This window comes from Hyla sarda, chromosome 8, assembly GCF_029499605.1.
Source record: "Hyla sarda isolate aHylSar1 chromosome 8, aHylSar1.hap1, whole genome shotgun sequence".
Lineage (NCBI taxonomy): Eukaryota > Metazoa > Chordata > Amphibia > Anura > Hylidae > Hyla > Hyla sarda.
The window spans coordinates 173,126,733-173,151,037 of NC_079196.1; the positions used below are offsets into that span (position 1 = coordinate 173,126,733).

Here is a 24,305-nt window from a genome sequence, read left to right on the forward strand (position 1 = left end):
TCAGAATCAAAATCTTTTTATATATTGTAAATTTTGGCAAAAGATAAATTTTTTTTAATATACCGTACTACTTTTTATAGAAATCATGTCTTATAAAAAAAGAATATTATGTGTTCTATCACACTATGTCTGTAAAATAAGTTTTTGTATGGAAACATGTGGCTAAAGTAAAGTGATTTGTTGGAGAACACTGAATTGATGGTGTGAAGTGCATTTTTTTGTATGGGATTATAAAAAAAGACCACTAGGGGTTCCCAAATAATCCAGAAAATAATCCTGTCCGGCTGAACAGGCTGAAGCACAGGCTGGAACAAAGCCTGGTAAGTAAAAGCGGGACTAGCACTCCTCTCTGTTCACTTCTATCCTGTTTAATAGACTACAGCATGATAACAGAGAGGAGGGTGAGGAGGTTACAGAGTAGCCTGCAGTGATTGGATTGGAAGAGACCCAGCATGGCAAACTCAGGGAGGAAGTGAATGAATGTTGAGTGAGGGCGGGCTATGTGCTTGCCATGGACACGCCCTTTCCTGAGCAGTGGATGTCAGAATGAGTAAGCAGCAGAACTAAGGGATTTGTGGACCAAATACAAAAGCTAAACACAGCTAAAATGATGTAAAGCATTTGCATGACCTAGTGGTTAACATGTATAAGCATTATTTTTTTTCTGCAATATGACATGTATGCTTTAAAGGGAATCTGTCAGCCCTAGATCAAGCTCAGAGTCAAGTGTCAAAGAAGAGGTGCTGAGCTGTAAAATGCAAACTTCCTTCCACCCACCACCTCCCTCCCTTGATTGGTTGATTTACAAGGCTCATCTTCCAGAACTGAGCCATAGTTGTCAATCAGTAAAGGCAAGGAGGGGCTCAGTCAAGCATTCATCAGTACGGGGCAATGTTAAGAGACCCCTCTCAGCCATAGGAGCACTTGTATGGGCAGATTTAGTCTTTTTCTATAAAGCAGTGTCCCCTCTGTGTGCTCCTTGGCATGAATAAAAGCTACATCACCAAACTCCATTGCCTCTTTGATATTAATCGTTGTTACCTTTTCCGCAGCTCATCCTCAGCTTGGTCTCTTCTGGCCATTAAACGATTGTTATTGACTTCAAATACTGTTTCTATCTGTACAGGCCAATGAAATACAGCGCTATTCAACTTCAGGTCATCATCTGCATGAAATAAAGAAATCACACAAATATAGAAATAATATTGTAGAAAAAAAACAGATATAAGACACATTATCGTCCAATTAAAGCTGTATATATCAGTTCTGGAGTAAGGTGCTGTCAAGTTCTTGTGATATAGGTGCAGGATAGATTTATCATTCAGGAGTCAGGAAAAGAGAATTAAAGGGGTACTCCACTGCACCAGACGGAATGTTTAGTTCAGAACACTGGGTGTGGGGGTCGTGACTTCACAGCCACACCCCTTGTGACGTCACACCCCCTCAGTGCAATCATAGACTTGCATTGAGGGGACCTGGTGTGACGTCACAACCCCCGTAGCCTGTACCCAGCATTCAGAACTAAATGTTCCGGACACTGGGGCAGTGGAGTACCCCTTTAATAGTCAGCCATTAGTACTAGAAAATAACATATGAAACTAACAAATGGTTAAATGGATGAGATATCGAAGAAAAGGACAATTCACAGTCTTATTACTGGTGATTTTGTTATGTTAGAGAGAACTGGTCTCTAACTCTTTTATGATCTATTTGCATGGATAACATTGTTGTAGCTAATGACATTATCTCACTTTCTGATATGTATTTCCCTGGAGAGAATTCCTCTGCACAGAAGATACGAGTTTGTTTTAACAGTTTTTATAGCCTTTGCACTATTATCATGATGCTTTGAGGTTCCAGATAAATATATTATTAGACTGTCCCTGCTCTAATATTTTTTCCTGCATGTAATTACATAAAAGCAGAAAAAAAGGTACATTAGGTTAAGGCTGCAAGTTAAAATATGCAGAATCCAAATTTTTGTTTGCCAGCTTACTATGTATAAAATTTAAAGGTAAAAACTAATGATCTGGCACTAAATATGGCCAAAATGCATCATCCAATCACCGCCAAGCCAACAAAAACGTGTCACCCCAGTAGTAAGGTAATTTCATGAGGAGGGTTATTACAGTGTGTCACCCCTGTAGTAAGAAGATTACATGAGGAGGAGGTTTGTTACAGTGTGTCACCCTAGTAAGGTGATTACATGATGAGGTTTGTTATAGTGTGTCACCCCCAAGAGTAAGGTGGGGTGTGTCAAAGGGAGGAGCCAACGGGCAGGGTCAAGGGGCTGAAAAATTAGCTTTCGCCTAGGGTGGCAAAAATTCTTTCACCAGCCCTCATTACCGCACAAGTTTGTCATGATTGGCTGCTGCCAGATTGTGTGTTTTCACCCTAAATCAGGGGTCTCAAACTAAAATGATCTGGGGGCCACTGGAGGTAAAGGCTGGGTGAGGCTGGGCCGCATGCTTCCCTCACATATAATGACCCCCATCATGCGCCCCTCACATATAATGCCCCCATCATGCGCCCCTCACATATAAAGCCCTCATCATGCGCCCCTCACATATAATGCCCCAATCATGCGCCCCTCACATATAATGCCCTCATCATGCGCCCCTCACATATAATGCCCCCATCATGCGCCCCTCACATATAATGCCCTCATCATGCGCCCCTCACATATAATGCCCCAATCATGCGCCCCTCACATATAATGCCCTCATCATGCGCCCCTCACATATAATGCCCCAATCATGCGCCCCTCACATATAATGCCCACATCATGCGCCCCTCACAAATAATGCCCCCATCATGTGCCCTTGACGTTTAATGCCCCCAGACGGGCCCTCAGATAGATATGACCCCCATCAGGTAGGGCTCCCCAGTAGGTACACAGGCCCCCATATAGATATGACCCCCATCAGGTAGGGCTCCCAAATAGGTATAGAGGCCCTAGATAGATATGATCCCCATCACTGATGGGCATCATATCTATTTGGGGGCCTATCTACCTACTGGGGAGCCTTACCTGATGATTCGGTAGGGGTTCCCAATAGGTGTACAGGCCCCCAGATAGATATTACCCCCGGCAGGTAGGGCTCCTATTTAAACAATTATGCCCCCTAAGAAGATAGGTTAGCCCCTGGTGATAAGCAGGTCCTCCCTTATTAGGCAAGTAATTAGGCAAGTTAAGTTTCACAGCTACAGTACTTACATCTCCCTGCTGCAGTATAAAATGAGCCTTCCTTGCGGGGAATGCGCTCGTTTGGTGATGTCATCACATGCACAGCGCAGGACTTCAACGTCAGCAGGGAGATGTAAGTACAGTAGCAGTGTGTGGCGACGTGTGTGAAGTCTTCCGGCATTTAGTGTTGCTTGCCCAAAGCAGGGCTAAATGCCTGAAGAAATCACCTGCCCGGCGCCCGGACAGCAAAATTTTGTTCCGTGGGCCGGGAATTTGAGACCCCTGCCCTAAATTAATATCTATAGATTAATCAGATGAAGTCAGTTGAAAGCTTGGTTCACTTTCACCACCCACAACCAGGCAGGATTTCTGCAGAACCTGTTGAATTTGAAAGAATTATCCAGGTTTAGAAAAACATAGCCATCTTTATTCCAGAAACAGCGCCACTCTTGTCCTCAGTTTGTATGTGGTATTGCAGCTTAGATCCATAGAAATGAAGGAAGCTGAATTTAAAATACTACATACAGCCTGAGGATAGAAGTGGTGGTGTTTTTGGATGAAAGCAACTTTGTCTTTCTAATCCTGGACAACCCGTTTACACATCACTTACATAGAAGCTGTCTGTATTTTTGAGTTCACAAGGAAACACCAATTAGGCAAAAGAAGATTATAGAAATATTATTTACTCAAAAGATAAAGTGCCCAACAGAGAATACAAATATAAATAATATGCACATATATAGTGATGGGATAAGGGGATGGGGTACAGGTGATTATCTGCACTAGAGTTCCTACCTATCTAGGATGGTAACTCCTAAGCTACGTGTGGATAGGGAAGGGAAAATTGAATTACAGAATTAATAATAACACTTGATAAGCTAACCTCTCTAACAATGCGTTTCACCCGATAGTCAATAGGGCTCATCAGGGGATGAGAGGAGGCCAATGAGGTATATCAAATACAATATAAAAATATTAGATAGCAACGTTGGTAAATACATATATGTTAGATAGCATGATAAGTAGGCACACCAAAAATTGATACAAAAATATATACATGATGTCCGATACATAACAAAGATAAATCTTTGTTGTATATCTAACATCATGTATATATATTTGTATCAATTTTTGGTGTGCCTACTAATCATGCTATCTAACATATATGTATTTACTAACCTTGCTATCTAATACTTTTATATTGTATTTGATATACCTCATTGGCCTCCTCTCATCCCCTGATGAGCCCTATTGACTATCGGGTGAAACGCATTGGTTAGAGAGGTTAGCTTATCAAGTGTTATTATTAATTCTGTAATTCAACTTTCCCTTCCCTATCCACACGTAGCTTAGGAGTTACCATCCTAGATAGGTAGGAACTCTAGTGTAGATAATCACCTCCACCCCATCCCCTTATCCCATCACTATATATGTGCATATTGTTTATATTTATATTTGTATTCTCTGTTGGGCACTTTATTTTTTGAGTAAATAAGATTTCTCTAATCTTCTTTTGCATAATTGGTGTTTCCTTGTAAACTAAAAAATATTTTAATTTTCTACGCCAAGGGTCCCCTCTTTATCATTCTGGTTTTGGGGTACCAGATATCTATTACCTCTGTAGTGTTAAATAGAAGCTGTCGGGCAATATGAAGCAGCTAGAAGCGGTACATAATGCAGCATTCTAAAGAGATATAAACACAGAAATCAGTCATAGAAATCTACCAGCTATTGCTAAGGATCTGGGACTCCCATGAAACACAATGAGAGCCATTATCTGCAAATGGAGATACCTTGCAACAGTGGTCAACTGCTATCCAAAGATCTGCACCTTTTTGGACCTACTCCTGATTTTGACTAAATTACCGACTAAAAACAATGTGTGATCCCAGCCTCAGAAATACTTTTTGACAAAAAAGGGCATCCACAGGAGAGCTGCAAATTGTCAGTCCGGGCCAAAAATAACACATAGGCAAATGGATACTCCGGTAGAATTTTTATTTTATTTTAAATCAACTGGTGCCAGGAAGTTAAATAGATTTGTAAATTACTTCTATTTCAAAATCATAATCATTCTAGTACTTATCAGCTGCTGTATAGTACTTTTTTAATTTTATTCAGTCTGACCACAGTGCTCTCTGCTGCTCTGGGCAGTTCCTGACATGGACAGAGGTGTCAGCAGAGAGCACTGTAATCAGACAGAAAAGAAATTCAAAAAGAAAATAATTTAATGTGGAGCATACAGCAGCTGATAAGATTAAGATTTAAATAGACGTAATTTACAAATCTGTATAACATTTTGGCACCAGTTGATTTAAAAAAAAAAAAAATTCCACTGGAGTACCCTTTTATAGTTGCCAAAACATATACACTCACATTATTAGGTACACCTTGCTAGTACCAGATTGAGCTCCCCCACCCTTGTCTTCAGAATTGCCTTAATGGGGTATTCCAGGAATTTTTTTATTTGACTATGCTACAAGGGAACTGGTATTTCCTGTAGGATTTTGTTCTCAAACTACAAATCCAATAGTTCATTGTTTGTAAGTTTGAGGTCACTTTCCTCTCTCCCACACATCAGCCACCCCACCCATTGAAATAGAAATGAGCTGCATTCCATTCAAAAGACCAGTGTTTTCTAACCAGGGTGCCTACAGCTACACCAAAGAAAAAATTGAGCTACAAAACTCCAGATAAAAATTTACAAATTTTATTAATCATTATTTAGAATATAAATATGAGGTATAAGAAACAAAGACACACCAATAGAAAACTCAGTGGAATACTGGACAATATAGGTACATATACAATATTATGGAAATAGTATGATGCACATAGTTAATGTGTAACCGGCTAAAGGCTATCAGCTAAACATGTATGCCGTGGATAACAACCCATCTCCTATCTATTGCTCACAGTCTATATCCAAAAACACAAGGTAGGCAGCACAACCTCAGTTGTTCATATATAGTAGATAGGTGTGCAAGCAAGAAATGGGGTCCTAGTCGCAGACCTCATCCATCGATGCAATGCTTAAAAAATAGCAGCACTCCCAAACTGCATATGGTGAAAAGAACAGAGCTTTATTGACCCATGTTAGTGTGACATTTCAACGGTATCACACAATCTTTATCCAGCATGCTTGATACTGTTTTAAACTGTCCAGAGTAGGAGCAAATCCTCATAGAAAACCTATCCTGCTCTGGACAGTTCCTAAAATGGACAAAGGTGTCAGCAGAGAGCACTCTGGTCAGGCAAAAAGGAAATTAAAAAAGAAAAGAACTTCCTGTGGATAATAACAGCAGCTGATAAATACTGGAAGGATTAAGAATTTTTTAATAGAAGTGATTTACAAATCTGTTTAACTTTCTGGCACTAGTTGATTAAAAAAAATGCTTTCCCGTGGAGTACCCCTTTAATTATTTGTGGCATACTTTATACAAGGTGCTGGAAACATTTCTCAGTGACTTTGGTCCTTATAGAAATAAAGACATCTAGTTGCTGCAGATTTGTCGACTGCATTTCCATGAGATAATGTGAGCTTTGTGAAATTATGGTGCAGGAAGTAGCCATCAAAAGATGTGTCCGCTTTGGTCATAAAGGGATAGACATGGTCAGTAACAAAACACAGCTAGGCTGTTCCGTTTAAAGGATGCTCAGTGGGTAGTAAGGGGCCCAAAGCAAGTCAAGAAAATGTCGCTCACACCACTGCACCACCACCAGCATGAACCCTTGATAAAAAGCAGGATGGATGCATTATGTTTATTACACCGAATTCTGACCCGCCCATCTGAATGTCAAAGCTAGAATCGAGATTCATCATACCAGGCAATGTTTTTTCATTCTTTTACTGTCCAATTTCAAAGTGCCTATGTAAATTGTAGCCTCAGTTTTCTGTTCTCAGCTGACATAAGTGACATCTGGTGTGGTCTCATGTTGCTGTAGCCCATCTGCTTCAAGGTTCAATGTGTTATGTGTTCAGAGATGGTATTTTGCATACCTTGGTTTTAACGAAAGGTGATTTGAGTTACTGTCGCCTTTCTGTCTTCTCAAACAAGTCTGCCCATTCTCCACTGACATCAACAAGGCATTTTCATCCATGCTCACTGTATATTGTCTTGTATTCAGACCAATTACTGTAATCCCTAGAGTTAGTTGTGTGTGAAAATCCCAGTAGATCAGCAGTTTCTGTAATACTCAGACTAGTGGCACCTCCAACCATGGCACGTATAAAGTCACTTAAATCCCCTTTCTTTTCCAGTCTAATGCTCAGTTTGAACTTCAGCAAGTTGTCTTAACCACGCCTACATGCCAAAGTGCATTGAGTTGCTAGTAATTGAACAGGTATATTTAATAAAGTGGCCATTGAGCGTAGATGACCCCTAATATTTTTGGGATAGCATTTTGTAGAGTTATGAGTCAATGGCGGAATTTTTTGTAACATGAGTCTCATTTTTCATCTGACAAAAAGCTAACACTGCATTTCACAACAGGATCATGTTCAAAAGTCAAATATGGTGGTGGCAATGTGATGGTCTAGGGCTGCTTTGCTTCTGCAGGACCTGAAAGTGTTGTCTGCTCCAACAGAAAATCCTGAAGGAGAATGTCCACCCGTCTGTTTGTGACCTAAAGCTCAAATATAGTTGAGCTATGGAGCAGGATAATGACCTAAAGCACACAAGAAAGTCCTCGCTGAGTGTTTGAGTAAAAGACCTGACTTGAATCCTATACAGATTCCGGGGGCAAGACCTTAAATAGGTAGTTCCTGCTGAAACACTCTTCAATTTGGCAAAGAAATTTGGGCCAAAATTTCTTACCATTGATATAATGAAAGGACTCATCACAGGTTATCATAAACATTTGACTGCAATTGTTACTGCCAAGGGTGGCGCAAGACATTATTAGGTTTAGGGGAACAATTACTTTTCACAGTGGGAATACAGGTTGAGGGTGCGTTCACACGCTAGTAACTAGCAGCGGGTTTCCCACTGCGGGAAACCCACTGCGAGTTACGCTACCATTCATTTGTATGAGTCCGTGGACAGTCCGCAAATCTGACACTATTGCGGACTGTCTGTGGACCAATTTAAATCAATGGTTGCGTAACTCGCAGCAGGATTCCCACAGCGGGAAACCCCCTGCTAGTTACTAGCGTGTGAACATCCTTAGAATAAATTTATCTACAATAAATGGAATGATAATTTCAAAGCTGCATTTTGCGTTTCCTAATGTTATCTTATATTTAAATTAGTTGAATGATCTGAAATATTTAAATGTGACAAATTACCAAAATTAAGTTTAGACCAATTTAAATGAAAGGATATTCAAAGGTGGACATTCAACTATTATACTTCTTATAATAATAAATTCTGAACCAAGAAGGTCGTAGGTCAGGTTCTGCCATCAATGAAATATAAACACAGGAGAAGAAAGTAAATCATACAGAAAGGTCAACCACAGCTAAAATAGGTTTTAAGTAGAGATGAGCGAACTTACAGTAAATTCGATTCGTCACGAACTTCTCGGCTCGGCGGTTGCTGACTTTTCCTGCATAAATTAGTTCAGCTTTCCGGTGCTCCCGTGGGCTGGAAAAGGTGGATACAGTCCCAGGAGACTCTTTCCTAGGACTGTATCCACCTTTTCCAGCCCACTGGAGCACCGGAAAGCTGAACTAATTTATGCAGGAAAAGTCAGCAACCGCCGAGCTGAGAAGTTTGTGACGAATCGAATTTACGGTAAGTTCGCTCATCTCTAGTTGTAAGGTATTTCTGAATAATGAATAAGGTCGCAGTCAGCTAGAATGCTCTATGTTTTCCAGCAGGGATGCCTGAGGTGGTATCCATATACAGACATCCAAGCTTTTTTTTAATATATATATATATATATATATATATATATATATATATATATACAGACAAAGAAAGTGCCTCACTATTTCATAGTTTCACATTTGCATCTATTACACCATAGCTGTATAGCTCTCCATGTTTTAACTGCATTTTCATGTTTCACCTATATCTTTGTGCTGGCAGTGTGCTGCTGCATTCTTCTGTTGCTGTATATCTAGCCTAGTAGCGTGCACCTGTAGGCCAGGTCCATATAATAGTTTGGTATCAACTAAAGTGCTGGCTGACTAATTCTTTGTCTGTATTGCACATATGGGGGAGTGGCTACCTTCATGTTGGCCTTGCACCCCACCCACCTCTATCAGGTGTGTATATAAGGTGTCTTGGATGTTCCAGACCCTGCCATGCTTACTGAACTGTTCACACAGAGGCATATACACAGTGTAGGGTCCGTCCCAAGGAGGCTACCTTATCGCGGTGGGACGGTCCAAGCTATTTGACCGCCGGCGGAGACAAATTTGCGAGCTAAGTGCCTCACTATTTCATAGTTTCACATTTGCATCTATTACACCATAGCTGTATAGCTCTCCATGTTTTAACTGCATTTTCATGTTTCACCTATATCCTTGTGCTGGCAGTGTGCTGCTGCATTCTTCTGTTGCTGTATATATATATATATATATATATATATATATATATATATATATATTGCTCAAAAAAATTAAGGGAACACTAAGATAACACATCCTAGATCTGAATGAATGAACTAATCGTATATCATACATTCATCTTTAAATAGTTGAATGTGTTGACAACAAAATCACACAAAATTATCAATGGAAATCAAATTTATCAACCCATGGAGGTCTGGATATGGAATCACACTCAAAATCAAAGTGGAAAACCACACTACAGGCTGATCCAACTTTATGTAATGTCCTTAAAACAAGTCAAAATGAGGCTCAGTAGTGTGTGTGGCCCGCACGTGACCCGTATGACCTCCCTACAACGTCTGGGCATGCTCCTGATGAGGTGGTAGATGGTCTCCTGAGGGATGTCCTCCCAGACCTGGACTAAAGCATCCGCCAACTCCTGAACAGTCTGTGGTGCAACGTGGCATTGGTGGATGGCCGGTACTGGCCTGTTTCCTGGTAGCGCCTCCATGCTCTTGACATTACGCTGGCATCAGCCAGGAAGAATAGGAATTGAGAAGTTGTCTGTGGTCACCACCTGCAGAACCACTCCTTTATTGGGGGTGTCTTGCTAAATGCCTATAATTTCCACCTGATGTCTGTTCCATTTACACAACAGCATGTGAAATTGATTATAAATCAGTGTTGCTTCCTGAGTGGACAGTGTGATTTCACAGAAGTGTGACTGATTTGGAGTTACCTTGTGTTGTTTAAGTGTTCCCTTTATTTTTTTGAGCAGTATATATATATATATATATATATATATATATATATACACACTGTATATTTTTTAAGCCTTGAATGGAATCATAGACGTAGAGGGTAAATCTCGTGGCTCATCTCGCCCGATACCTGAAGACAACTACAGCCTGCCCGGATGGGACCTTGTAGCCCCCAGAACCATTGACTTATCTTGTTGTGCACTGGCTGGACCATTATCATTAGGTCATTGTACCTGGCGTCCCCGTCCTATCGACAAGGGGGCAAGTATTATTGCCAGTATTTGGCAATCTGAGGATTCTTCTCTGCCGTATTCGCTGTCTAGTCAATTATCAATGTCACTACTAGGAGTCTGTGTGTCCCTCAGTCCTTATATGGTTATATTGTTGGAGTAACCATTTTCTCCCAGCTTTTACTATTAAGCTCATCTACAACTTCAAGTCTGATATCTAAAGCCACACATCTATTTTCATAAGCCTTTTTTTTTTTACTGTAATATCATCTGAGATTGGGTTTATGATTGCCTTACTGTAATATCATCTGTGATAGGGTTTATAATGTTCCTAACTTATCCTTATATGTATGATATATGTGTGACATACACCTGACTTTGACGGACACAGACTCAGATTTTGACATATATTTTTATACAGTGGTCTGGACACCTCTCTATCTGTCTCTATCCACTAAATTCTATCAGTATTATCATATTTTTCTAATTATCATATATCTAATTACATCTATAACTATTGTGGTTTCCACTTATCGTTGATGAGCCCCTGTTATACTAGGGGTGAAACGCATTGGCTAGGGAGGTTGGCCACTTGTTATTGTCATTGCCACATTGTTGTTTAATATCCCTCTCCTTTTTCTACACTTAATAGGAGTGTTCTTTGTATTAGGAGCATAAGGTTAGGGCATCACTTGTACCGCTTTTCCTACCCCCCCCCCCCCCCCCCAATTGTTGTTCTACGTGTACCTTTTATGTTACAAGTAAAAGTTAAGTTTTAGTATATCTATTTTAGTATATTTATTTTACCATGGGTGGTTGGTCTTACAGGGTCCTGGTACCCTCATCAAATTCCAGAAGTGGGTATATATCTCCTTATTACTGTCACTTTTTACTCTAATTTTCAATCCACTTTTTTGATATTTCAATAAAGTGACAGAAATATGGCAGTATATAATACATTTATAAAAAGGTAAAAACAGTAATGAGGTGGAATATTTTATATCAATAAAACAATGACAGTGATATAGTGGTATATTTATATTAATAGAAAGTGACAGTAATATGGTGGTATATTTTTTATAAATGAAAAGTGACAAGAATATGGTGGTATAATTTATATTAATAAAAATAAAATTTAGATAAATATTAAATATACTACAGTGTTACTGTCCCTTTTTATTTATATAAAATAGTCTGCCATATTACTGTCACTTTTTATTTATATAAAATAAACCACCATATAACTGTCACCTTTTTATCACTAAAGAGCTTCTGCAATCTGCTGGAATATTTCATATCAATAAAAAGTGACAGTAATATAGCGGTATATTTTAATTTCTATTAATATAAACTATACCAGCATATTACTGCCAATTTTTATTGATATAAAATATAACATCATGTTATTGTTAAGTTTTTTGTGATGTGAGATATACCAATATTTCAATTCCTTGTCACAGTACAAGGGTGGGCTGTCCAATATAGTTAATAGTATTGTACATAGGATCTTGAAGCACTATCAAACAGAACAAGTAACTGGATAGGCTGATGGCATTAGGACTCTATCATGACCCCACTTACCGTATTTATCGGAGTATAACACGCACTGGCGTATAACACGCACCCCCATTTTAACAGAGACATTTAACCCCTTAAGGACCAAGGACGTACCAGTACGTCCTGAGTCCTTTCCCTTTCTATAACGCGGGGCCACAATGGCTGGGACCCGTGGCTAATAGCGCGCGGCAGTGATCGCGGTGCCGCGCGCTATTAACCCTTTAGACGAGGCGTTCAAAGTTGAATGCTGCATTTAAAGTGAAAGTGAAACCATGCCGGTTAGCTCAGGGAACTGTTCGGGATCGGCGCGGCGAAATCGCGACGTCCCGAACAGCTGTTAGACACGAGGAGGGTCTTCTACCTTGCCTCCTGGTGTCCGATTGCCGAATGACTGCTCAGTGCCTGAGATCCAGGCATGAGCAGTCAAGCGGCAGAATCATCGATCACTGGTTTCCTATGAGAAACCAGTGGTCAATGTAAAAGATCAGTGCGTGCAGTGTTATAGGTCCCTATGGGAGCTATAACACTGCACAAAAAAAGTGAAAAAAAAAGTGAATAAAGATCATTTAACACCTCCCATATTAAAAGTTTGAATCACCCCCTTTTCCCATTTAAAAAAAAAGCCAGTGTAAATAAAAATACAAATAAACATATGTGGTATCGCCGCGTGCGGAAATGGCCGAATTATAAAACTATATAGTTAATTAAACCACACGGTCAATGGCGTACGCGCAAAAAAATTCCAAAGTCCAAAATAGTGTATTTTTGGTCACTTTTTATACCATGAAAAAATTTATAAAAAGTGATCAACAAGTCTGATCAGTACAAAAAGGGTACCACTAAAAACTTCACATCACGGCACAAAAAATGAGCCCTCATACCGACCCATATGCAGTAAAATAAAAAAGTTATAGTGGTCAGAAGATGACAATTTTAAACTTATAAATTTTCCTGCATGTAGTTATGATTTTTTTTCAGAAGTACGACAAAATCAAACCGATATCAGTAGGGTATCATTTTAATTGTATGGACCTACAGAATAAAGATAAGGTGTCATTTTTACCGAAAAATTTACTGCGTAGAAACGGAAGCCCCCAAAAGTTACAAAATGGCGTTTTTTTTTTTTCAATTTTGTCTCACAATGATTTTTTTTCCCGTTTCGCCGTAGTTTTTTGGGTAAAATGACTGATGTCACTGCAAAGTAGAATTGGTGGCGCAAAAAATAAGCCATAATATGGATTTTTAGGTGCAAAATTGAAAGGGTTATGATTTTTAAAGGTAAGGAGGAAAAAACGAAAGTGCAAAAACGGAAAACCCCCTGGTCCTTAAGGGGTTAAGTAAAAAAATAAATACATGTAAGATAAATGACTTAGACTAAATGCCATATCATCCCCCCAACTTTTATTTCCCCTGCACCTCAGTTTGGTCGTTGTCCCCCCCCCCCCCCCCCAGTGCCACATCATTCCTCCCCTTTTATCAGCCCCTGTGCCACATTTTCACCACTTACCCCCCTCACCCTCTCATCATTCGCCCACCCTCTCATCATTCACCCCATCATTCCCTCACCCTCTCATCATTCCCTCACCCTCTCATTATTCCCCCCATCATTCCCCCACTGTCTTATCATTCCCCATCTCATGATTCCTCCCACTGTCTCATCATCCCTCCCCCCCCCCATCATGCCCCCCTCTCATCATGCCCCCCTGCTTTAAAAAAAAAAAAATTCTCTTAATCTTCCTTACCTAGCCGCACTCCGGCAGGCATGGTCAGGTGGCGGGTCTTGCGGGCTGCGCGGTCAGTGAAGCAGGAGAGTAATGTCCTCTGATGGCTCCGCTGCACAGCATCAGGGACGTCACTTTTCATTCAATGCTGCTGCCGCTGTTCACTATTCTAAGGTGGCCGTGGCCGGCTGCTGGAGTTAAACAAGCTGCAGGGAATGATGCAGGCAGCTGCAGGGAATGATGCTGGCAGCTGCAGGGAATGATTAGGGACGTCCCTGATGCTGTGCAGCGGAGCCGGCAGAGGACATCACTCTCCTGCTTCACTGACCGCGCAGCCCGCAAGACCCGCCACCTGACCAGGCCTGCCGGAGCACTGCTAGGTAAGGAAGATCAAAAAAAAAAAAAAACAATAAAAAGCAGGGGGAGAAGGGAGGCAAGGAAAATAAAAAGCAGAGCAGGGAGAAGTCTGAACCCGCAGGAGCCGCCGCTGGTCACTTTTTTAAAGTGGCCGCGGCCGGGCTGCTAATCCTTAAAAAGCAGCCGCTGCTGCGGCCACTTTGAATCAGTGACCAGAAGATTTATCGGCCTATAAAACGCAGGAAAGGGTTTTTGCCTTGAATTTAAATTTTAAAAGTGTGTGTGTTATACAACGATAAATACAGTATTTATTTGGGGCAAGCAAGAAACAAACAAAAAAACAAACAAACAAACAAAGCTGCTTTATGGTTTCATGTGTGATTATCTTGCATACATTATTTTACAGCTACCACTGTATTTCTTCCAGTCTTAATGGAAGCTTGGTTTTGTAAAAGCACAAAAATTTAGGCAAGGCTGGGTTTAAAACACATTTTTAGGACCGGTTAAAGGTATTTGTTGGTAACCTGCCAAAAAGGTACATCAACATATACTTGAAGAAGAGAAAAAGTATAAAAGTATGCTTGTAGTTATTGTGATCTCGGATACATTAAAGGGATATTCCAGGAATCATAAAACAGGCCTTTTTTTCTTTCAAAGACCTCTCCGGCTCAGTTCCATTGAAGTGAATGAAGCCAAGTTGTAAGACGACACCCAAAGTGGAGACAAGGAGGGCGCTGTCTTTGAAAGAAAATAAGGCCTGTTTTTGATTCATGGAATACTCCTTTAAGGATAAGCATATACCACAAACAGTGACATGTTTCAAGCGGAAGAACAGCTAGTAATCATATTGGCCCTGATTTACTAAGAGTGGAGTGGAGTACTCTTTGTGGGGGTTTTTCCCCCAACAGATATTTTTCCACTGAATTTACTAAGTTTTCCCTACATTTTGCACTTTTCCCTATGTTTTGCTTTTTTTAACACATGCTCTGAGCTGTGGGGTTTTCGAGATCTCAAATACAGCACATTTTCTGTGGAAGCCTTAGTAATTATGTTAGGAATTTTCAAAAATGTTGGGGACCCGGGACCTTTTCGGCGACTACGCTCCTTTTCCCTGGTGACTATGCCCCCCATTCCCCGGAGAGTTGGACAGGTTTTTTTTTTGGTGCAAATGCTAGCGCCCAACCCAACAAAACAGGTTGGGTTTACAATAGTAAATCAAGGCCATTGAGTATGATTCAGAGCAGTTGTTCCTCTTAAAATATGTCACTGTTTGTGGTGTTCATTTATCCTTGATGTGTCCTGGATCACAATAAAGACAAGCATACTTTTTTTTACGAGTGATAAACTGGATTTCTACTTCTTTTGCAGGAGTGTTGGACTTCCTCCAAGTTGATCCCTGGTGCAACTGGCATAATTGGGGTGAGCTGATTCTTTGGACTGTGTTCAGATTAAACCAACATATACTGCATTATATTTCCAATGGGCCCATATAGTTACATTTACTGAACATAGTCTGCAAGTGACTACGTTCAGTGGATTTTTCCAAATTTATATTGTTTTGTTTTTTGTAGGACTTCAATTTATCAATTTTATTGCAAGGCTAATGGTGTAAAACAAGACCCCCACAAATTTGTAGAATTGCATTTTATTTTTCATTTCTGTTTTTGTATGCTGTAAAAAGTACAATTGGTCCCACAAAAAATGGTCTGTAAATGTAAAAAGAAGTTGTTGTTTTTTAAGGAAAAAGAAGAGTTTTGGCTTTTAGAACACAAGGAGGGAAAAAAAGGAAACCTCAAAAATGATAATTTTTCAGATAATCTTAATAGATTACAAAACAGTGTGAACATGGACTAATTCTGAAAATGTCAATATTAAACTAATCTTGATGTCTAAAATAAAATCTACTAAAAATATTAAAATTCACAGAAGAGTAAGATTAGCTCACTAAAACTTAGCATTTAATAATAACAGCATAAAATAGTAGTCCTCAAGAAAATATTAATCAACACCAAAAATACATAATGGGTGTAATGCCAGGGCTATTAGCCAATGGCCCCAGTCAAATAGCGCGTTTCCTATAATCACAATAAGTGTCACCAGATAAGACACAAATAATGCAATAATCAATCCCAACGTGTTTCCCCCTCTCCCATATGGATATTTAGAAGCAATGCGGGGTTCATCAGGGGAATTGATAGGAAACCAAAGAAATACTTGATACTCTGGCAATAAGTCTGTAAGTGCCAGCTATATAAATGATAAACCGGTCCGATAGGGACCACTCACTCAGACCCATGGAAAGTAGTCCTCCTAGCCGAGACCCGGGATGGAGGTCCCAATTAGCGATGCACGGTATAGGTAGCCAGTGACCAGATGCAGAGCCCTCCGGGTCGGTGAATACGTGCGATTCCCTCCAGACAGTAACAGCTGTTACTTTATATAGCTGGCACTTACAGACTTATTGCCAGAATATCAAGTATTTCTTTGGTTTCCTATCCATTCCCCTGATGAACCCCACATTGCTCCTAAATATCCATATGGGAGGGGGGAAAGGCGTCGGGATTGATTACTGCATTATTTGTGTCTTATCTGGTGACACTTATTGTGATTATAGGAAACGCGCTATTTGACTGGGGCCATTGGCTAATGGCCCTGGCATTACACCAATTGTGTATTTTTGGTGTTGATTAATATTTTCTTGAGGACTATTATTTTATGCTGTTATTATTAAATGCTAAGTTTTAGTGAGCTAATCTTACTCTTCTGTGAATTTTTGTCCATTGGCTCCGCATACATCGGTATATCTGTGATTTTGCAGTGAAATTTTTCTACTAAAAATATAAACTGTATCCAGGTATGGAAAAAAGTTGACCATATCAGTCCACTCAAACAATGATAAACACACACACCATTGTTCTTGTAAATGACTTACACTGAAGAGTTGCGTAATCTAGAAGAAACATTAATCGACTCACTGCCTCTGCAATCTCATCTTTCAGTTTATAGACAGTGACATCACTTGAGGTCCTTAAGAAGTCAGCAAGAGTGACCAAATCTTCAGTGTTAGCTGGTACTTCACTGACTCTGTCGGCTATTGTGCTGTACTTCAAACAAATACTGAAATAACAGAATAAAAATCCATTTAGTACGGTTGATATAGTGTGTACCAAACTATATACAACATTATATATATATATATATATATATATACATACATACACACCATATATATCTCATCAGCACAAGGCAAAACAGGCCACCACTGTGTAAGAATAACTCTCCCTTTGGCAGACCCAAACTGTCCAGGGGCATTACAAGAATGCATAGGACCTCAAGGCCCACCCCCTAACGAGACTGAAAAAGCACCATAAACAGATTATTTACAGGTATAATAGCATCATTAACATAGTAATGCTGGATAGCATGAAGCCATTAATTTGTTCCCCACAAAAAGGCCCCTTCAACCACTGGGCAACCCCCCCCCCCCCCCACTGGGCCAGATTCCTACATGGCAGTAAATGCATGCAGCCAAAACCACGTGTTTTCACCCATGTGTTCACCATTGGCTGCTAGATGTTGCTGGGATTATCGACAACATCACATGCCCATTGGTGAACACATGGGGCTGTGGTTTTCACTACATGGCTTTACTGGCATTTGGGAGTGTGGTCTAAAGCTGATCTACAGGTCAGGCAAAAAGCTGTAAACACCACATTTTGGGCCAGTAAGTGGTGAGTGATTATGTGGGAAACTACTGAAAAAGACTTTAATATTATACATAGAGGATTTTTATATCATATACTTTGTCATGTGACTGAATAAAACACATTTTCTCGCTTGAGCTTAAATGATCATAGCAAACGTGAAGAGGACTTAATGCGTTTCCCCAGCACTTATTTAGCGATGTTAAGAGTTTATGGGGGCAGAATCTGATAACAGATTCCCTTTAAAATTTCCTTTCATATAACATCCTGAACCAATTTCCAGTTTTCTTATATCACAAGGGCCAGTGTATGACATAATCTGTCCACTAAGCACATGGTAAAAGAAGAAAGATCCCTCATGTGCTTCATTATAAAATGTTTTTAATCTCACAGTTATCAAAGGACGCAACATCAAACTCCATATAATTAAAAGGAACGCTCAGCTGTCTTGTTAGATCAAATAGACCTACATACAGCTAACAAGTCTAAAAGGATACCTAACCGCAGTACATGACGGATGATGAAAGGAAAACAAATATCACTTATGCAATCAATGACCACACATTTTAATCCAATACTGTAACGCTTTGAAATGCTAGAAATTAACTAAACAGTACACTCGAACATTATTTGCTTTCTGGACTAAATCTTTGAGGAACTAATAATTGCAACTATAAACCATTAGCAAGGCTAACAATGGATATTTCTTAATGTGTATGTCATCAATAAATTTATACACAGAGCTAAAGGGAATGTTGAACAAGCAAAGCAGAGGAAGTAATTGTCACGATGCCGGCTGGCAGGAGGTGGATCCTCTGTGCCAGAGAGGGATTGGCGTGGACCGTGCTAGTGGACCGGTTCTAAGTCACTACTGGTATTCACCAGAGCCCGCCGCAAAGCGGGATGGTCTTGCTGCGGCGGTAGTGACCAGGTCGTATCCACTAGCAACGGCTCAACCTCTCTGACTGCTGAAGATAGGCGCGGTACAAGGGAGTAGACAGAAGCAAGGTCGGACGTAGCAGAAGGTCGGGGCAGGCAGCAAGGATCGTAGTCAGGGGCAACGGCAGGAGGTCTGGAACACAGGCTAGGAACACACAAGGGAACGCTTTCACTGGCACAATGGCAACAAGATCCGGCGAGGGAGTGCAGGGGAAGTGAGGTATAAATAAGGAGTGCACAGGTGAACACACTGATTAGAACCACTGCGCCAATCAGCGGCGCAGTGGCCCTTTAAATCGCAGAGACCCGGCGCGCGCGCGCCCTAGGGAGCGGGGCCGCGCGCGCCGGGACAGGACCGACGGAGAGCGAGTCAGGTACGGGAGCCGGGGTGCGCATCGCGAGCGGGCGCCACCCGCATCGCGAATCGCATCCCGGCTGGAGGCGGTATCGCAGCGCACCCGGTCAGTGGATCTGACCGGGGCGCTGCGGGAGCGAGAGTGTAGCGAGCGCTCCGGGGAGGAGCGGGAACCCGGAGCGCTCGGCGTAACAGTACCCCCCCCCTTGGGTCTCCCCCTCTTCTTGGAGCCTGAGAACCTGAGGACCAGATTTTTATCTAGGATATTGTCCTCAGGTTCCCAGGATCTCTCTTCAGGACCACAGCCCTCCCAGTCAACCAAAAAGAAGGTTTTTCCTCTGACCTTTTTGGAGGCCAGTATCTCCTTTACGGGAAAGATGTCTGAAGAACCGGAGACAGGAGTGGGAGAGATAAGTTTAGGAGAGAAACGGTTGATGATGAGTGGTTTAAGAAGAGAAACGTGAAAGGCATTAGGAATACGAAGAGAAGGAGGGAGAAGAAGTTTATAAGAGACAGGATTAATCTGGCACAAAATTTTGAAAGGACCAAGATAGCGTGGTCCCAATTTGTAGCTGGGAACACGGAAGCGGACATATTTAGCGAGAGAGCCATACCTTGTCTCCGGGAGAAAAAATGGGGGGAGCTCTTCTTTTCTTATCAGCAAACTTCTTCATGCGTGATGAAGCCTGTAAGAGAGAATTTTGGGTTTCTTTCCATATGGTGGAAAGATCACGAGATATTTCATCCACAGCGGGTACACCAGAGGGCAAGGGAGTAGGGAGGGGGGGAAGAGGGTGACGGCCGTACACCACGAAAAATGGGGATTTGGAAGAAAATTCAGAAACTCTGAAGTTATACGAGAATTCGGCCCATGGTAGAAGATCTGCCCAGTCATCCTGGCGGGAGGAAACAAAATGCCGTAAATAATCACCCAGGACCTGGTTAATTCTTTCTACTTGCCCATTGGATTGAGGATGATAAGCAGAAGAAAAGTTTAATTTAATCTTGAGTTGTTTACAGAGAGCCCTCCAGAATTTAGACACGAATTGGACGCCTCTATCCGAGACGATCTGCGTGGGCAACCCGTGAAGACGAAAAATGTGTACAAAAAATTGTTTTGCCAACTGAGGCGCAGAAGGAAGACCAGGAAGAGGGATGAAATGTGCCATCTTGGAGAATCGATCAACGACCACCCAAACAACAGTGTTGCCACGGGATGAGGGTAAGTCTGTAATAAAGTCCATACCAATCAGAGACCAAGGCTGTTCGGGAACAGGCAGAGGATGAAGAAGACCAGCGGGCTTCTGGCGAGGAGTCTTATCCCGGGCACAGACAGTGCAGGCTCGCACAAAATCCACAACATCCGTCTCCAGAGTCGGCCACCAATAGAAACGAGAGATGAGTTGCACGGATTTCTTGATGCCCGCATGACCTGCGAGATGGGAGGAGTGACCCCATTTGAGGATTCCGAGGCGTTGGCGTGGAGAGACGAAGGTCTTCCCTGGAGGAGTTTGCCTGATGGAGGCTGGAGAAGTGGAGATCAGGCAGTCAGGAGGAATGATGTGTTGCGGAGAGAGCTCTACTTCCGAGGCATCCGAGGAACGAGAGAGAGCATTGGCCCTAATGTTCTTATCGGCAGGCCGAAAGTGAATTTCAAAATTAAATCGGGCAAAGAACAGAGACCACCTGGCCTGGCGAGGATTCAGCCGTTGGGCAGACTGGAGATAGGAGAGGTTCTTGTGATCGGTGTAAATAATAACTGGAAATCTTGATCCCTCCAGCAGATGCCTCCATTCCTCAAGTGCTAATTTAATGGCTAGTAGCTCTCGATCCCCGATGGAGTAGTTCCTCTCCGCCGGAGAGAAGGTCTTAGAAAAAAAAACACAAGTAACAGCATGCCCGGAAGAATTTTTTTGTAGAAGGACCGCTCCAGCTCCTACTGAGGAGGCATCAACCTCCAATAGGAAGGGTTTAGATGGGTCAGGTCTGGAGAGCACGGGAGCTGAAGAAAAGGCAGACTTGAGCTGTTTAAAGGCGTCTTCCGCTTGAGGAGGCCATGACTTAGGATTGGCATTCTTTTTGGTTAAAGCCACGATAGGAGCCACAATGGTGGAAAAATGTGGAATAAATTGTCTGTAATAATTGGCGAACCCCAAAAAACGTTGGATAGCACGGAGTCCGGAGGGGCGTGGCCAATCTAAGACGGCAGAGAGTTTGTCTGGATCCATTTGTAGTCCCTGGCCAGAGACCAAGTATCCTAGGAAAGGGAGAGATTGACATTCAAACAGACATTTCTCCATTTTGGCATAAAGTTGATTGTCACGAAGTCTCTGAAGAACCATGCGGACATGCTGGCGGTGTTCTTCTAGGTTGGCAGAAAAAAATCAGGATATCGTCCAGATACACAACAACACAGGAATATAAGAGATCACGAAAAATTTCATTAACAAAGTCTTGGAAGACGGCAGGGGCGTTGCACAGGCCAAAGGGCATGACCAGATACTCAAAGTGTCCATCTCTAGTGTTAAATGTCGTTTTCCATTCATCCCCCTCTCTGATGCGGATGAGATTATAAGCACCTCTTAAGTCCAGTTTGGTAAAGATGTGGGCACCTTGGAGGCGATCAAAGAGTTCAGAGATGAGAGGTAGAGGGTAGCGGTTCTTTACCGTGATTTTATTAAGACCGCGGTAGTCAATGCAAGGACGTAGGGAGCCATCTTTTTTGGACACAAAGAAAAATCCGGCTCCGGCAGGAGAGGAGGATTTGCGGATAAAGCCCTTTTTTAAATTTTCCTGGATGTACTCAGACATAGCAAGAGTCTCTGGGGCAGAGAGAGGATAAATTCTGCCCCGGGGTGGAGTAGTGCCCGGGAGGAGGTCAATAGGACAGTCATAAGGCCTGTGAGGAGGTAGAGTCTCAGCTTGTTTTTTGCAAAAAACATCCGCAAAGTCCATATAGGCCTTAGGGAGACCGGTTACAGGGGAAACCACAGGGTCACGGCAAGGAGTACTGGTAACCGGTTTAAGGCAGTCCTTGAAACAAGAGGGACCCCAACTCTTGATCTCCCCTGTGGACCAATCCAGGGTTGGGGAATGGTGTTGAAGCCAGGGTAGTCCAAGGAGAATTTCGGAAGTGCAATTGGAGAGGACCAAAAACTCAATTTTTTCGTGGTGAGGTCCGATGCACATTAGGAGGGGTTCCGTGCGGTAACGCACGGCACAGTCCAATCTTTCATTGTTAACGCAATTGATGTAGAGAGGTCTGGCGAGACTGGTCACTGGGATGTTGAACCTGTTGATGAGAGAGGCCAAAATAAAGTTTCCTGCAGATCCGGAGTCCAAGAAGGCCTTAGTGGAGAAGGAGAAGGTAGAGGCAGATATCCGCACAGGCACAGTAAGACGTGGAGAAGCAGAGTTGACATCAAGGACTGTTTCACCTTTGTGCGGAGTCAGCGTACGTCTTTCCAGGCGGGGAGGACGGATAGGACAATCCTTCAGGAAGTGTTCGGTACCGGCACAGTACAGGCAGAGATTCTCCATGCGGCGTCGTGTCCTCTCTTGAGGTGTCAGGCGAGACCGGTCAACTTGCATAGCCTCCACGGCGGAAGGCACAGGAACGGATTGCAGAGGACCAGAGGAGAGAGGAGCCGGGGAGAAAAAACGCCTCGTGCGAACAAAGTCCATATCCTGGCGGAGCTCCTGACGCCTTTCGGAAAAACGCATGTCAATGCGAGTGGCTAGATGAATGAGTTCATGTAGGTTAGCAGGAATTTCTCGTGCGGCCAGAACATCTTTAATGTTGCTGGATAGGCCTTTTTTAAAGGTCGCGCAGAGGGCCTCATTATTCCAGGAAAGTTCTGAAGCAAGAGTACGGAATTGCACGGCGTACTCGCCAACGGAAGAATTACCCTGGACCAGGTTCAGCAGGGCAGTCTCAGCAGAAGAGGCTCGGGCAGGTTCCTCAAAGACACTTCGAATTTCCGAGAAGAAGGAGTGTACAGAGGCAGTGACGGGGTCATTGCGGTCCCAGAGCGGTGTGGCCCATGACAGAGCTTTTCCAGACAGAAGGCTGACTACGAAAGCCACCTTAGACCTTTCAGTAGGAAACTGGTCCGACATCATCTCCAAGTGCAGGGAACATTGTGAAAGAAAGCCACGACAAAACTTAGAGTCCCCATCAAATTTATCCGGCAAGGATAGTCGTAGGCCTGAGGCGGCCACTCGCTGCGGAGGAGGTGCAGGAGCTGGCGGAGGAGATGATTGCTGAAGCTGTGGTAGTAGCTGCTGTAGCATCACGGTCAGTTGAGACAGCTCGTGGCCTTGTTGCGCTATCTGTTGTGAGTGCTGGGCGACCACCGTGGTGAGGTCAGCGACATCTGGCAGAGGTACTTCAGCGGGATCCATGGCCGGATCTACTGTCACGATGCCGGCTGGCAGGAGGTGGATCCTCTGTGCCAGAGAGGGATTGGCGTGGACCGTGCTAGTGGACCGGTTCTAAGTCACTACTGGTATTCACCAGAGCCCGCCGCAAAGCGGGATGGTCTTGCTGCGGCGGTAGTGACCAGGTCGTATCCACTAGCAACGGCTCAACCTCTCTGACTGCTGAAGATAGGCGCGGTACAAGGGAGTAGACAGAAGCAAGGTCGGACGTAGCAGAAGGTCGGGGCAGGCAGCAAGGATCGTAGTCAGGGGCAACGGCAGGAGGTCTGGAACACAGGCTAGGAACACACAAGGGAACGCTTTCACTGGCACAATGGCAACAAGATCCGGCGAGGGAGTGCAGGGGAAGTGAGGTATAAATAAGGAGTGCACAGGTGAACACACTGATTAGAACCACTGCGCCAATCAGCGGCGCAGTGGCCCTTTAAATCGCAGAGACCCGGCGCGCGCGCGCCCTAGGGAGCGGGGCCGCGCGCGCCGGGACAGGACCGACGGAGAGCGAGTCAGGTACGGGAGCCGGGGTGCGCATCGCGAGCGGGCGCCACCCGCATCGCG

General features: G+C 42.8%; 1 protein-coding gene across 3 annotated transcripts in view; it reads right to left on the reverse strand.

Moving 5' to 3' along the window:
- The window catches only part of DNAH3 (dynein axonemal heavy chain 3), a 536,740-nt gene that overhangs the window by 342,111 nt on the left and 170,324 nt on the right, over window positions 1–24,305 (reverse strand). For all 3 annotated transcript variants that reach the window (XM_056535450.1, XM_056535451.1, XM_056535449.1), the window contains exons 14-15: window positions 17,245–17,429; window positions 1,042–1,165 (exon numbers count right to left, since the gene is read on the reverse strand). In XM_056535450.1, the coding sequence (XP_056391425.1) occupies window positions 1,042–1,165; window positions 17,245–17,429 (309 nt within the window). The remainder of the gene's footprint in view (window positions 1–1,041; window positions 1,166–17,244; window positions 17,430–24,305) is intronic.